This window comes from Montipora capricornis, chromosome 14 (genome assembly GCF_036669925.1).
Source record: "Montipora capricornis isolate CH-2021 chromosome 14, ASM3666992v2, whole genome shotgun sequence".
Classification (NCBI taxonomy): domain Eukaryota; kingdom Metazoa; phylum Cnidaria; class Anthozoa; order Scleractinia; family Acroporidae; genus Montipora; species Montipora capricornis.
Window position 1 is genome coordinate 43,457,932 of NC_090896.1, and position 13,464 is coordinate 43,471,395.

At 40.5% G+C, this 13,464-nt stretch overlaps 1 protein-coding gene across 1 annotated transcript in view; it reads left to right on the forward strand.

Moving 5' to 3' along the window:
• The first annotated feature begins 12,739 nt into the window (after positions 1-12,739).
• Positions 12,740-13,464, forward strand: part of LOC138033735 (sialate O-acetylesterase-like) — a 23,682-nt gene continuing 22,957 nt past the window's right edge. The window contains exon 1 of the mRNA XM_068881543.1: positions 12,740-13,034. Within this exon, the coding sequence (XP_068737644.1) occupies positions 12,791-13,034 (244 nt within the window). The 5' untranslated portion in view covers positions 12,740-12,790. The remainder of the gene's footprint in view (positions 13,035-13,464) is intronic.

The following is a 13,464-nucleotide window of genomic DNA, read 5'->3' on the forward strand; positions in this document are numbered from 1 at the left end:
TTTCAAATTCCCTCTTATATTTGTTACTATGCCTTTTTCCACTGTCAGTCCGCATGGTATGTTCTTTTCTCCAACCCTTAATGAGCAGAAACGCTACGACAGCCGAGTATAATGCGCAATTAGCAACCCATAGGTATCCGAATGGGTTTTCCACAGGGAGGACTGTGTTTTGACTCATTATTTCGCCAACAGTCTTGTTGATTATATTGATTTCATTCCCAGAGGGCTTTTCTTTTATTCTGGTGTCAAACCCACGGCTGGTGTAATCGCCTGGTTGAAGATTCACCGATGCGAATAATCGTAACTCCTTTCCCAATAGATCGTGTTTGTCCTCGGTAAGAGTATTAACTGGTCCGACTGGAATTACAGTCTGATCCTGTGTACTATGCAAATTCAACTCTTGCTCCTGTTTATTAGCATTTCGCGCTGACTGGCATTTACCATTAAACCATTCTGCTTTCGTTTTCCAATTCGCCTGATGATACTACTAGTAGCATCCCCCATCCACTTTTCTAAGCGAGCGGCCTGATCTCTCAGGTTTTGGCTTGTTAAACAAAGTCCTCATAACCCATACCATCCCACATCTCTTTCATCACATGCATATATCCCTTTTACGTCCGCTCTCTGATAATGGTGCCTCATCAGACTTCACTAGGATCCGAGCCTTGTGCTTACAGCTTAACACCGCTTAATTCATTTCCTTCGTCCATTTTATCTTCCACCTTGTTTTTCCTTGAACATCTGCCCCACTCGTCACCTCCATTTGCCGTATTATTATTATTGTTATTATTATCATTAATATTATTATTATTATTAAGATGTTATTAATTGTTGTCAGACGTCAACCGTACACGCCCACGAGCAATACCGCTAGTCATGATTAAAAAAAAAAAAAAAAATTTCTGAAACAATTGTCCTATCAGTAAATGCGACTTTATTTGGCTGGCACCAAAATGCGAACAATAAGAGAGCGCTTAATTACATTCTTATCATCGCCAAATATTACATCTTCACAACAAGTGTCTGCGACAACAAGCTGAGCTTTGAGTGCTTTCTTTTACGTTTAAATAGCAAGTTAGACGTCCTGCGTACGATAGCTATAAAAAACAAGTCACTAAATAAATTCGAAACAACTTGGGCACCTCTTTTGTAGTTTATTTATTGCTTTATTTACTTACTTACTTTATTGTTAGCTGTATTTGTTATCTGTCTTGTTCGTGTTATTGCAATTAGGAAAAAAAATAATAAGTAGTATAATTAGCAAGTATATTGTAAGTATAAATGTAAGTGTAATATTAGTACTGTAAGTAGTGTAAATGTTGAAGTTGTAAATAAAATTGCATTGCATAAAAATAAAAAGAAAAAAAATGAGAAAAGCAACTCATGGGATGGTGCACCGCTTGGCGGTGCTTAAGCTTAGGGAGCTTAAGCAACGACAACGGCAACGGCAAAAAGATCGTCATAAATTTGCATATTTAGTGCACAAAAACAATAGCTTTGCACGCTCTTCACGTGCGTATTTCACTTTTGACGCCGTCAACAAAACAACAACGTGAAATAGCCAAATTTGAGATTTTATGGAGGACGTCATCACTTGAAGAGAAATTTTCATTCGCTTTCCTAAATTAAGCGCCGTTTCGACCAGTATCATTCTTGAGGAACTACCACACCCTTGTCATATTAAAAAGGTTGGAAAAGTCTCGAAGCGATTAAAAAAACGCGAATTTATATTTTGAGGTGACGTTCTCGTTTACATCGCCGTTGTCGTTGCTTAAGCTCCGAAAAACATAGGTTGGACCCTTCTTGTGGAAGGTTTAAAGTGTTGCTCAGTATTATGATCAAACTTTTATCTGTTGGATTTTTAGGTTTATCACATATAATTTTAGGAAAGATTAGAAACGCTGTTTACCGTTTGGAAATATCTGCATTGGTCTTCGAGATATTTAAGTTTGAAAAACGCTTAAAATATGCAAATGTTCGGACTGATGACGTCATTCACTCAACACAATATAACAGCAATTTGCAGCATAGCCTACGTGTAGCCGTACCCTCCCCCCGAAGGATAGTAAACGGGAGGATGGAAAAGCATGGAAAAGAGGCTGTATCATAAATTACCTGGTGACTTCCATGAAAATGGCTTTAATCATGCCAAGTTTGAAACAATGGTCACGTGATCTGTTAGCATGGAAAGTAGGCTTACATAAAAATACCCTTTACCTTCCACGATAAAGGCCAATGCCACATCAAACTTGGCTCCTTTATCAATGCCGATGCTCTCAATTGAAATTTAGTAGTTTAAATGACTAAAATCGATAGGATAACGTCTATAGACAAGCCAAATTTACTTTTTCAGTAACAAATGCACAATCGTGATGGCCTTACGCCTTGTCGTATAAGTCATCGTAACGTTTGAAAATTGCTGATTTAAACATGTTTAGTCTCATGCGCGTGTTAAGCCGCTGCAAATGGATATAATACACATCCATGCTATGCATTTCTCTGTATCTTCACATCGACTTGGCATCATCACTTCTCTCATCCTCATCACAGTCATCGTCGTCATCCTCGCTTTGCTGGTTCTCACAATCACTATCATCAGAGCAACTGCACGGGTCTGTACAGGGCGGTGTAGATCTGCGACACTGGCATCGGTTTGTTGAACGTCGTTGTTCCACACATCTACACTTGACAAGCTGTATTATAGCTTCGGGGGCTGGTGCAAGGGTAGTTATCACAGGTACCCATTCGTTATTCTCCGCTGTCTATCCGTAATCGCTTGGTGGTGGAAGTAAGGGAGTGGGTAAATTATTGTTGTTCCAAACCAACATCTGAAAATGTGCTTGCAGAATCACTTGTTCCAAGGCAGCTTGTGTTGGAGGAAGTCTCTCGTATTCTGTTTAATTCTTTCGAAAAATGGTCCATTATGAGGTCTTTGACAGTTTTGATGTCTATCTTTGGATGGTATACTGTAGCTGACAAACAAACCACTCGATACCTCTTTTGATTTCATCAACTGGCTGCTGCTCTTTACCGAGATTACAAAGGGCTGTCAGAATGGAATCACTGGCTCCCTCAAACGTCTTCCAGCAAGTCGCCTTTCCCTTCCACGAGAAGCTACCCGAGTTGTCGGCTCCTGCTAAAGCATGGAATGAAGGCAGCGCAGCCCTCTTGGCAGGTCCAAGGGCTTGTACGATAGGTTGTAATTTGATTGAACGACAGTTACCTCCGGTTCCAGTGTAAGGGTTAGGGTTAGCCTCGCTTCCATGCTAGCAGGTCACTTGACCAATGTTTTATTGCGGCCAATAGCTAAAACAAGTACATCAGTATTGGGTGAATGATTACGAAGCACTATCTGCAGTGGCATCAAGAGCGTGGAAATATATTTTTTTATCAGGTTTTTCGTGTTCACTCTGCAGATGGCACAAGTCTTTATGTGACGTGACATTACACTCCCCATCCCACAACAACATGCTTTCTCATAATTTCAGCTCTCTCTCTCCTTTACTTTGATCGATGGCGAGGAAGGCACTCAGTTCTGCCTTGGTCTTAGCGTGGGCGATGAGCTTCTTCAGCGGAACCTTTGCGATGTGCAGAGAAACTGTGATGCGATTGTGAGCCTTGTCGTCTGGCCCGTGTTGCAGTTATAATGGAAAGGGGAACATCATACCTATTAAATATTAAACGAATTTCATTGGCATCCCTGAGCAAGAGAACAGGAGAAGAGTTGATTTGTAAGATGCTCTGCCAAGTTTTCGCAAGTTTTGTTCCGTTCAGGTTATCCACCGACTTGTACTTGTGCCATACCGTCAATCATTACAACTGGGACATTTAAACTGCAGCACAGGCCAGACGACAAGGCGTTCAGGATCCTGTTTACTATCGCATCACAGAACCTACGCACATTGCAAAGGTTCCGCTTAAGAAGGTCTATGCTAAGACCAAGTCGGAACTGACTGCCTTCCTCGCCATAAAAGTAAAGGAGAGAGCTAAGATTGAGAGAAAACATGTTGTTGTGACATGGGGAGTGCAATGTAATGCGTCACATAAAGACATGTGCCATCTACAGAGTGACCAGGAAGATGTTGATACGAAAGTCATTCTCCACGCTCTTGATACAACTGTTGATGGCGCAAAAGAGCTTCTCCATTCATTCACCCGATACTGATGTACTTCTTTTGTCCCAACACTAGTTTCGTCACTGCAATAGGAATTAATTGTCGTTGAATCAAGTTACAACCTCTCGTATAAACTCTTGGACCTGCAAAGAGGGCTGCGCTGCCACCATGCCATGCTTTAACAGGAGCTGACAACACGACTTGCTTTCGTGGAAGGGAAAGGCGACTTGCTGGAAGGCGTTTGAAGGAGAAGTGTTTTGAGGCTTTTTACAATTTCAGTAAAGAGCAGCAGCCCGATAATGAAACCAAAAGATGTATCGAGCAGTTTGTTTGTCGGCTACAGTATACCGACCAAAGACTGACACAGTCAAAGACCTCAGAAGGTCCATTTTTCGAAAGAATCAAGCAGAATCCGAGAGACTGCCTTCAACACAACACATTATTTTGAAAGTCTCGATTAAAGGGGCTAGGTCACGCTATTTTAGGTAATTTTGTTTAATTTTGTTAATTATGAGCTCTAAACCTCAAATTGGCAGAGCAGGAGTCTTTCATTTGCGAAATCACGGCCACATAACAACTGAGAATGATTTTCCAGCTGTGTAAATGACATTTTGATATAGACTGATATAAATTTGAAAAAAGGTGGGCCGACGTTTTTCAAATTTACCCAAATTCAATCCTCTCCAGTTTTGTCCGTCCATGTCCCTTCTTGGCTTCCCTGAGTTTTGTTAGAGTTCTTCTATAGTTTTGAACAGTTATTTTGATATTTTAGTTAATTCTATGACCATTTGATCAGTGCTGAAATTGCCTAAAATTGGTTGACCTAGCCCCTTTAAGTCACCACGCATTCGACTTTCCAGTAAAGTCGTTAATCTGAGACGCTGTAAACTTTGACGATAAGGGAGTAGGCCCATTCGCTCAATTATCCTGGTAAATTGTCTTTGGCAGTCCTTAATTTCCATTATAATACCCCAGTTTCCCTGTCTTGCGTTTGGGACCCACACCTGCACCGCGAATTCCAAATGGGGTCTGATTCAGCACTTTTGGTTTCCTAGATACGACATTCCTTATAATCCATGACGTCATTTGTTGCTTTTAAATCATTCCTCGTAATTGTTCCTAACAACAAAGGGTATCACCAGCTGAAACAACCACTCCCAGATCTTGTTCCTTTTCAAGCACTTGCAAGGGTGTATGGCCCATCATGTAGTTATCGTTAGGGTTGTCTTTACCAATATGCAAAACGCTGCACTTTGATTCATTAAATTTCATTTGCCACACGTCAGCCCAATGGGATAAGCAGTGTAAGACCGACTGAATGGCTGCAGGTGATCGTGCGTTTTCTATTAACTTTGAGTCGTCAGCAAATAGCGTGGTTGCATTCGTTGTGATGCCATGGAACAAGTCATTCTGCAAGCACATTTCCAGCTGTTGGTTTGGAAGAACGATAATGTACCCACTCCCTTACTTCCACCACCAAGCGATTACCACCAGACGGCGGAGAATGACGAATGGTACCTGTGATGACTACCCTTGCACCAGCCCCCGAAGCTATAATACAGCTTGTCAAGTGTAGCTATGTAGAGCAACGACGTTCAACAAACCGATGCCAGTGTCGCAGATCTGCACTGCCCTGTACAGACCCGTGCAGTTGCTCTGATGATAGTGATTGTGAGAACCAGCAAAGCGAGGATGACCACGATGACTGTGATGAGGATGAGAAAAGTGATGATGCCAAGTCGATGTGAAGATACAGAGAAATGCATAGCATGGATGTGTATTATATCCATTCACAGCGGCTTAACACGCGCATGAGACTAAACATGTTTAAATCAGCACTTTTCAATCGTTACGATGAGTCAGAGTGTAAGGCCATCACGATTGTGCATTTGGTACTGAAAAATAAATTTGGCTTGTCTATCATTCCGAGTGTTGTTATGTTAATAGAGGTTACTCTATTGATGTTAGTTATTCAAACCACTGAATATCAATTGAGAGCATCAGCATTGATAAAGCAGCCAAGTTTGATGTGGCATTGGTCTTTGTAGTGGAAGATAAAGGGTATCTTTATTTAAGCCTCGTTTCCATACGTGCGTGTCACGTGACCACTGTTAATAGTCAAAATGTCAAATATCAGCTCATATTATCAGTATTAATGAAGCAGCCAAATTTGGCGTGCTTACAGCCATTTTCATGAAAGTTACAAGGTTATTTATGATCCAGCCACTTTTCCATGCTGGCTTTCCCAGGTCAGAAATTGGACCCCCCTTAAATTCCGTCTGCGCAAGTTGCAAGTTCGGCACCAAAACTTTTCATGTTTATTAGACTCCAAACAACTCTTCTACGCTGGTGCCATTCTTTCGGTACAAACTTTTCAAGGGACCTTATTTTATTGCATTTGCTCCAGGACTACTTTCTAAGGATATCACCACAATACTGACTTCATAGGTAGGATTTTTTGGGAAATCTATCCATGCAAGAAATTTTCGTTATGAGATCCGCCCGAACAGACTGAAAGGGTGGAGGAGAGGAGGCAGAACAGCCCCTGGGGACCATTTTCCTTAGCGGTAAATCGCTTGGCAGCATTGCATTTGGAAACCTGCGTTTTTCTGGAGGGAAATCATATTAGTGACGAGAGGCGGAATAAAGAGCAGGAAAGAGCACGAGAGAAGAAGCGATGAAATTTGAGAATTATAAGCGAAGGAGTTCCCATGCGTTGTGTATAACTTCAAGTGTGACCAGTGCCATGCTGGTTAAATCGGATAACCCGTGGCCATCTGTTCGTACGCGTTGATGGACATAGAAGCAAGACCTCGCCAGTGCGCAAATACTATGATAATAGACACGCAGTCAGGATTCCGGATGACCTTCACAATTGTTTTAATGTATTGAAAAAATGCCAGAACAAGTTTGATTGTCTCGTTAATGAGATGTTACTCATTAAACAATTACGACCGTGTTTAAACGTACAATCAGACTCAACTCGCGCTAAGGTCTTTGTCTAACTTATGCAAATATGACGAGATGATCAGCTGCGCATTACAGCAATGCATAGAATAAAAATAACTAAATGATAAATAAGAATTACATCATGCGTTGTGTAAAATACTAAAAAGCCTAGCTGTTAGGAATGACTAGTAATAAATGACGTAAATAGCGATTCCCTAGCAACCTCATGTATAGTGTATAAGGACCTTTCTCTTTGAATTTGTAATCGGTGATTGAGACGTATTCGAGATACAACGAATGTTTAACTGTGAAGATTAAAATTATATTATACAACGAGAACGTGAGTAACTAGTGTTGATATCCGCGTTTCCAACATAGCTAAGAATAAAAAAGCCTTACTAAAAGGTACATCTTTGAAAGTCTTGATAAAAGTAAATCAAAAATCACATAGTCGTGTAAGTAAACCTAACTAAGAATTAAAAGCCTCAATAAAAAGATGCATCTTTAAAGTGTCAACAGATTTGGCCATTCTAATTTCCAGTGGTAAATCGTTCCAGAGTTTAGGCGCCGAAGCAACGAAAGCACGGTCGCCCAGGATTGTTAAAGTTTTAAAATTCCGATGAGACAGCGGTATTCCGTCGTTAGATCGCAGTCTATATCTTGAGTTTAAAGGCTTAATTTTAACAAGGTCATTGATATAAGACGGTGCCAATTCATGAATGGCTTTGAAAGTTAAAAGAAAAATCTTAAAATTAGTACGAAATGAGACAAACAGCCAATGTAGCTGATGGAGCACTGGAGTAATACCGTAGAGTTCCGATAGTAGCGACCCTCGTTACTTTCGGAATTAGCAGCCTTCGGGGGTCGCTACTTTCGGGGGGTCGTTTCTATCGGGGGGTCGCTACTTTCGGGGAACACAAATCGTTTACAAATAGAGCTGGCGCGACGATTTTTTTCCGAAATAAAAAACGAACAACGTAAAATTTAAAAGAAAACAACATTTTATTTGCATTCCATATGTAGAGATTGCGTTTTATAAAATGAAGATAACAGTGATAGATACAGCAAAAAACCGTATATAGAAAACTATATAGTTTTCAATTTCAATTTGAAGAAATGTTCCTGTTGTTAATACGAAGTTATACCGGTTTACGGTAGTTCTTTCATCGCTACATCAGTAAACTGATGTCAAGGACGAATGGTGGCATAAAGCTTCCCCTTGTTGTAAATTAAACTGCACGAACATATTATTGTACATTAAAATTTTGAGTATTGATTGACAGCATACCATTTAACAAACTTGGTATTGCTACTTTCGGGGGGGGGGGGGGTGGGGAGGTCGCTACTTTCGGGAGGTCGTTACTTTCGGGATTTACTAGCGGCCACAAAAAATTGACGTTAATTTCGGGGGGTCGTTACTATCGGAACTTTACGGTATGGAAAAAGTTACCCTGCATAACGACAAGTCTGGCGGCTACATTTTGAACTCTCTGCAACTTGTCAGTATGGCACTTAGGCACACCATATAATAGACTATTAGAGTAGTCTATTCAGTTACTAACGAAAGAGTGGATAAAAGTCGCAGCTGAATCCATTGAAAGGTATTTCCTTATGCGTCTAATGTTGTGTAAGTGATAGAAAGCGGCACTGCATACTTTGGTAATGTGTACAGCCATGGTAAGTTGATCATCGAACCACGCACCCAAATTCCGCACTACAGACAGTTTTCTCTCATCGCAATCCCCGACCCTGATAGTGTTGACAGCAGCCTATTTTAATAGATGTCGTTACGCTATTACAATCAATTCGGTTTTGTCGTCAAATTAAGCATAAGATTATCCGAGTTCATCCACCGCTTAACGTCCGAGATACAGGTTTTCATTGATCTAACTGCCTCATCTTGACTAAAAGCACATCTTAATTAACTAAAGCTGGGAGTCATCTGCATTACAATGAACATTTGGAAGGTGACGACCGACAATGTCGAAGATTTTGCTTGAACATATGTTAAACAAAAGGGGACCTGGGCAGGATCCCTGAGGAACGCCATAACGAAGATGAAATACATTTGAAAGCGCTCCCTAAACAGGTATTCGTTGTGTTCTTCCACATAGATAAGAGCAGAACCACGAAAGAGCAGTTCCATTGAGATCCAGCTTTGATCTTAAGGTATTCCTGGAGGCTAAAGTGACTCTTTCGGATTGCAGTTTTTCAGCTAAAAGGCAATGTCAACAAAAATTCTCATGCAAAGTTTCAGGTCGATACAACCAAACTCTACCGAGATATAGGCTAGCGAATTTTCGTTTCTAGAGCCGATTTATCGGGAAAAGGAAGACACCATACTGCGTTTCTTTCACCATGGCGGCTGATCGAGCGATACACGTGTTGGAGACAGCTTTCAGAGAAAACAGGTAAATAAATTTCATTGATCCAGTGAAGTAGATTTTTCTCTGAAATTCGTTATTTTGGTTTCAATTGGTTAATTTGCCTTACGCGGCTGGTCCGTGGTTTCTCTAAGAAGTTTGTGTTAACAAAATAACAGTATCGAAGGCAGCACTCAAGTCTAACACAACGAGGAGAGTTCATGCTTGTTCATGTTTGTCAGAATGTTGTTTCCGTAGTATGAAGTTTCCTATATGCAGATTGGAACACTGGATACAGATTGTTCTTAGCCAAGTTTCACTGAATCTGATCCGCAACAGCACTCTCCGTGAGCTTGGAAATATAAGATAGATTGCTAACAGGATGTAGATTTTTAAAATTGGACGAGTCAGATACACACTTCTTCAATAAAGGTGTTACTGTTTGAATGCATAATAGTGCACAGTTCTATTCTTCAAAGGAGCGTGAGATTCGATGAGTAATGAAAGGGTTGAGTTATAGCAGGTAACAAGATCATCCAGACTTAAATTGACGATGTTTTCATTACACAGAGCTGATTTAGCAAGATCATTTTTAAAAGATTCGATATTGAGTGACTTGACGTTCCTATAGGTGGTTAACACTTGCTTCAGGTTTTATGGAATTGAGGCCACAAAGACTGAGCTGCATGGCAAGAGAAGAATTGACCGATTGTGGGGTTATTCTTTATCATCGAGTCAGATTGACGAGTGATTATTCATCTACATTACCTTGAAGATTAAAATCGTGATCAGGATTAGTTCCTAGATAAAATAATATATTCTACATAGGACGTGGAATTCGCTAACAAAGGATTTGGGGGAAGTCGCGCAGCGAATGAACCAAACTTTACTGAAAGTTCAGAGAACTCGAATGATGAAGATTTATTGTCACTATGTTTTATCATAGACACTGAAATAGTTTCTTTGTAAAGTAAGGCGATAAGCTTGTAGCCAGAAGGAATAATCTTTAGCTTCGCGGCGGTGTCATCGGCTGTCAACCAGGTTTTGTCAGAGCAAACAAATCAGCTTTGTAGTGACTCACTAATTCTAAAAAGTCGGCAGATTTTGATTTGATGGAACGAACATTGATCATGCACAACGAAAGCGGCAAAGGTGATAAAATTCTTCGGAGAGTATGCTGGGTTGAATTTTACGTTCGTAAGATTGGTAATATCTCTTGATCGAAGAGTTCATCGAGATCGTGAAGTACTTGCATGCTGCTTGTTATAGTATCAGGCGAAGAAGAAAGGAGACTTCGATCGAGTAACGCAAGCTAGCACGAGGGTTATTCAAGATGGCCAACCTATCGATCCCAGCATGCAATGCCTAATCCTACACTTGTAATAGACCATATTCGTATTCCCAGGATTGGACTGGAACTAGCTTGCAATGGAATGCGGGGGAATATATTAAAAAGTATTTGCATTTGAAAAGATTTCCCCGCATTAGCCTCCATTGCAAGCTAGTTCCAGTCCAATACTGAGAATACGAATATGGTCTATTGTTTTTTAAGCAAGGTCCAGGGTTAGGATTAATATCTCCGCATGAGGCCAGTTGAAAACTAGCTGTAGTGGCAGAATAATAGACAATTTTTGTAGCCAGGTATGCCCTCTTTCTTGGTCGGTGAACAAGATGGCGGAGCTGGTAATGCCGAATGTGTTGATATTGAAGCTGAGTAAGCAAGCTGTATTTGCAGTTGAAATTGCTTTATCCTTGATATGTGGATACTCAGTAACATTGCTGAACCGTTCATGGTAGCGGGGAGACTTGAAGATGGTGAAGATCAATATTAAAATTGAGGAAAACCAGCAGAAGCAGAAAGACGCGAGCGACAGCCATGTGCAATACTACCACTCGTGACCATGTGAACTTGTCGATTGATTTTACTTCGCATCAGAGGGAGTTTTTAGGACTTTTGCCATTTGGTTTCCAACTTGTAAAGACAAATGTAACTGAAAAAACTGTAAAGATTCCCGCTTTAAATATCGTATGTTGAACAGAGACAAAGAGTATTTTTTTGCATAAAAGACTTAATATTGTGCCATCAAAAATGACGTCACAAGCGTTACGACGTCATCTATCATCCCATCCCCCCTATCAGTTCTCAATAATTTGAGACTTTGGGGGTTGACAACCCTGTTGTAATGCATGCCTCGCAGCCTCACACAAGCTTATTTTTAAAACTCGTTAAAAGCAAACCAAGAAGGCTTGAAAAAGTTTGCAATTCCGTGTTGACAGAGATTCTGGCATATTTCAACAATTACACACCACGTCGCCATTGAAGCTTACAGCAGACATCATCACCAGGGTAGGTATAGCCCAGTTGGTAGAACAGCGGTGATTTAACCCGAGGGTCGTGGCTCCACCCTGGTCAGATTTTTTTTATGTCCTTGTATGGACCCATTTCCATTCGTAGGGCTAACGCTAACGTTAACCTTTAAATATGGGTAGAAAATAGCACTTCACATCACCATCTCGTAGTTAATTCTGTTGAAATATTAGTGCTACACGGCCAAAGTTTGCATAAACCCTTGTACTTGTACATATTCATTGCCGTGAATTTGACATCTTCAATTCGCACGACTTGCTCCCGTCTGACCTTGTAGCTCTTCTTTTTTTTTAATTTAACTAATATTGGACTCTTCCTTCTTCCTGTCACAAGTCGTATACTGGCATCGCCATCGCCACGAAAAATTACCGGAATACATTTTCGCGACACTTCATTGTAAAATCTTGACGTCACGTTTTATAGATAAAACTTGCACTTGTAAATAATTTTGATTGACATGTAACGGCAATATGACATGTATTTAAACATCATACAAACATTGGGAAAAAAAAGAAAGAGGGCTCTTTTGTTAAAAGAAAGTACAGATTGAGACTGTTTTCCTAGTACAATAGTTTGTACTCTTCCCTTGAGTTATCCTTAGCTTTCCTCAATAATTCATTTATTCAAAGTCGCAAGTTCAAAATTACTTTCATTTCAGTTTCTTTTCCTCACAGCACTTGATTGCTATTAGCAACTTCTAGTTTGTGTGTGCAGCATTATGCACGCTATTTTTAAAATCGCTGTGAAATGCTAACCGACACTAGCAGCATCGCGCAAAGCACTCGACTAAGGATCTTTGATCGTCTATTGTTTCCAAAGGACACAGTATTAATACATTTTACACCTCAACGCTCAATTGAGCAAATTAACAACGTCCTAAGACCTTTCAAGAGTTAATATTTAGGGAACATCACGTGACAATCATTTGCAAAATAAACCCGAACTCTAAACGTATTCCGTGACACCAGTGTCGAATGTGAGCAGCAAGCATCGAGATGCTGTTAGCCAAGCTATTTTTGATGGTTCTTGTAGCAGTGGAAGCGAATGTTGTCCATCGGCTTACTGCACAAGCTGCCACTGTGGCAGGCAAAGTTGCATTTCGCTTTGCAAATATGTATGGCGATCATATGGTTCTTCAAGCGAAGCCGTTCCAGGCCATGTTATGGGGATTCGGTGAAGTAGGACAAGAAGTTACTGTTCGGTTGGCAAGTAAACTCTATACCTCCAAAGTTATCAAAGGTAACAATTGAGTGTATTAATAATTTGGGCAAATCTTCTGATATCCAAGAGTTATAAAAACCTGCTGGAATTTCCTGACTATACCTTCAGGCTTCACAGGACTTCGACGACAGCATAATAGTCATTTCCGCAAAGCGGAAAGCTCTCAACATCGAAATTTAATATTGGCAACATCAAGAAAATTAGGTCCGGCATGTTTGTTGCAACCGTGGCAGATTTGTCAGTTCCTTTTGGACCTAGTTATGCTGCGGTTATAATGTAGTTTTATGCCCTGGATACATTATTCCAGCTGACGACAGCAACGATAAGAACAACATTAGTAACTTTCATTATTTCCGGTGGAATAAAGGGCACGATAAGCTCCTGTGTTATCTCGTATATGTTACAAGCAGGAAGTGACCTCTGTTCTGGGGGAGGGGTGTTTTTTTAA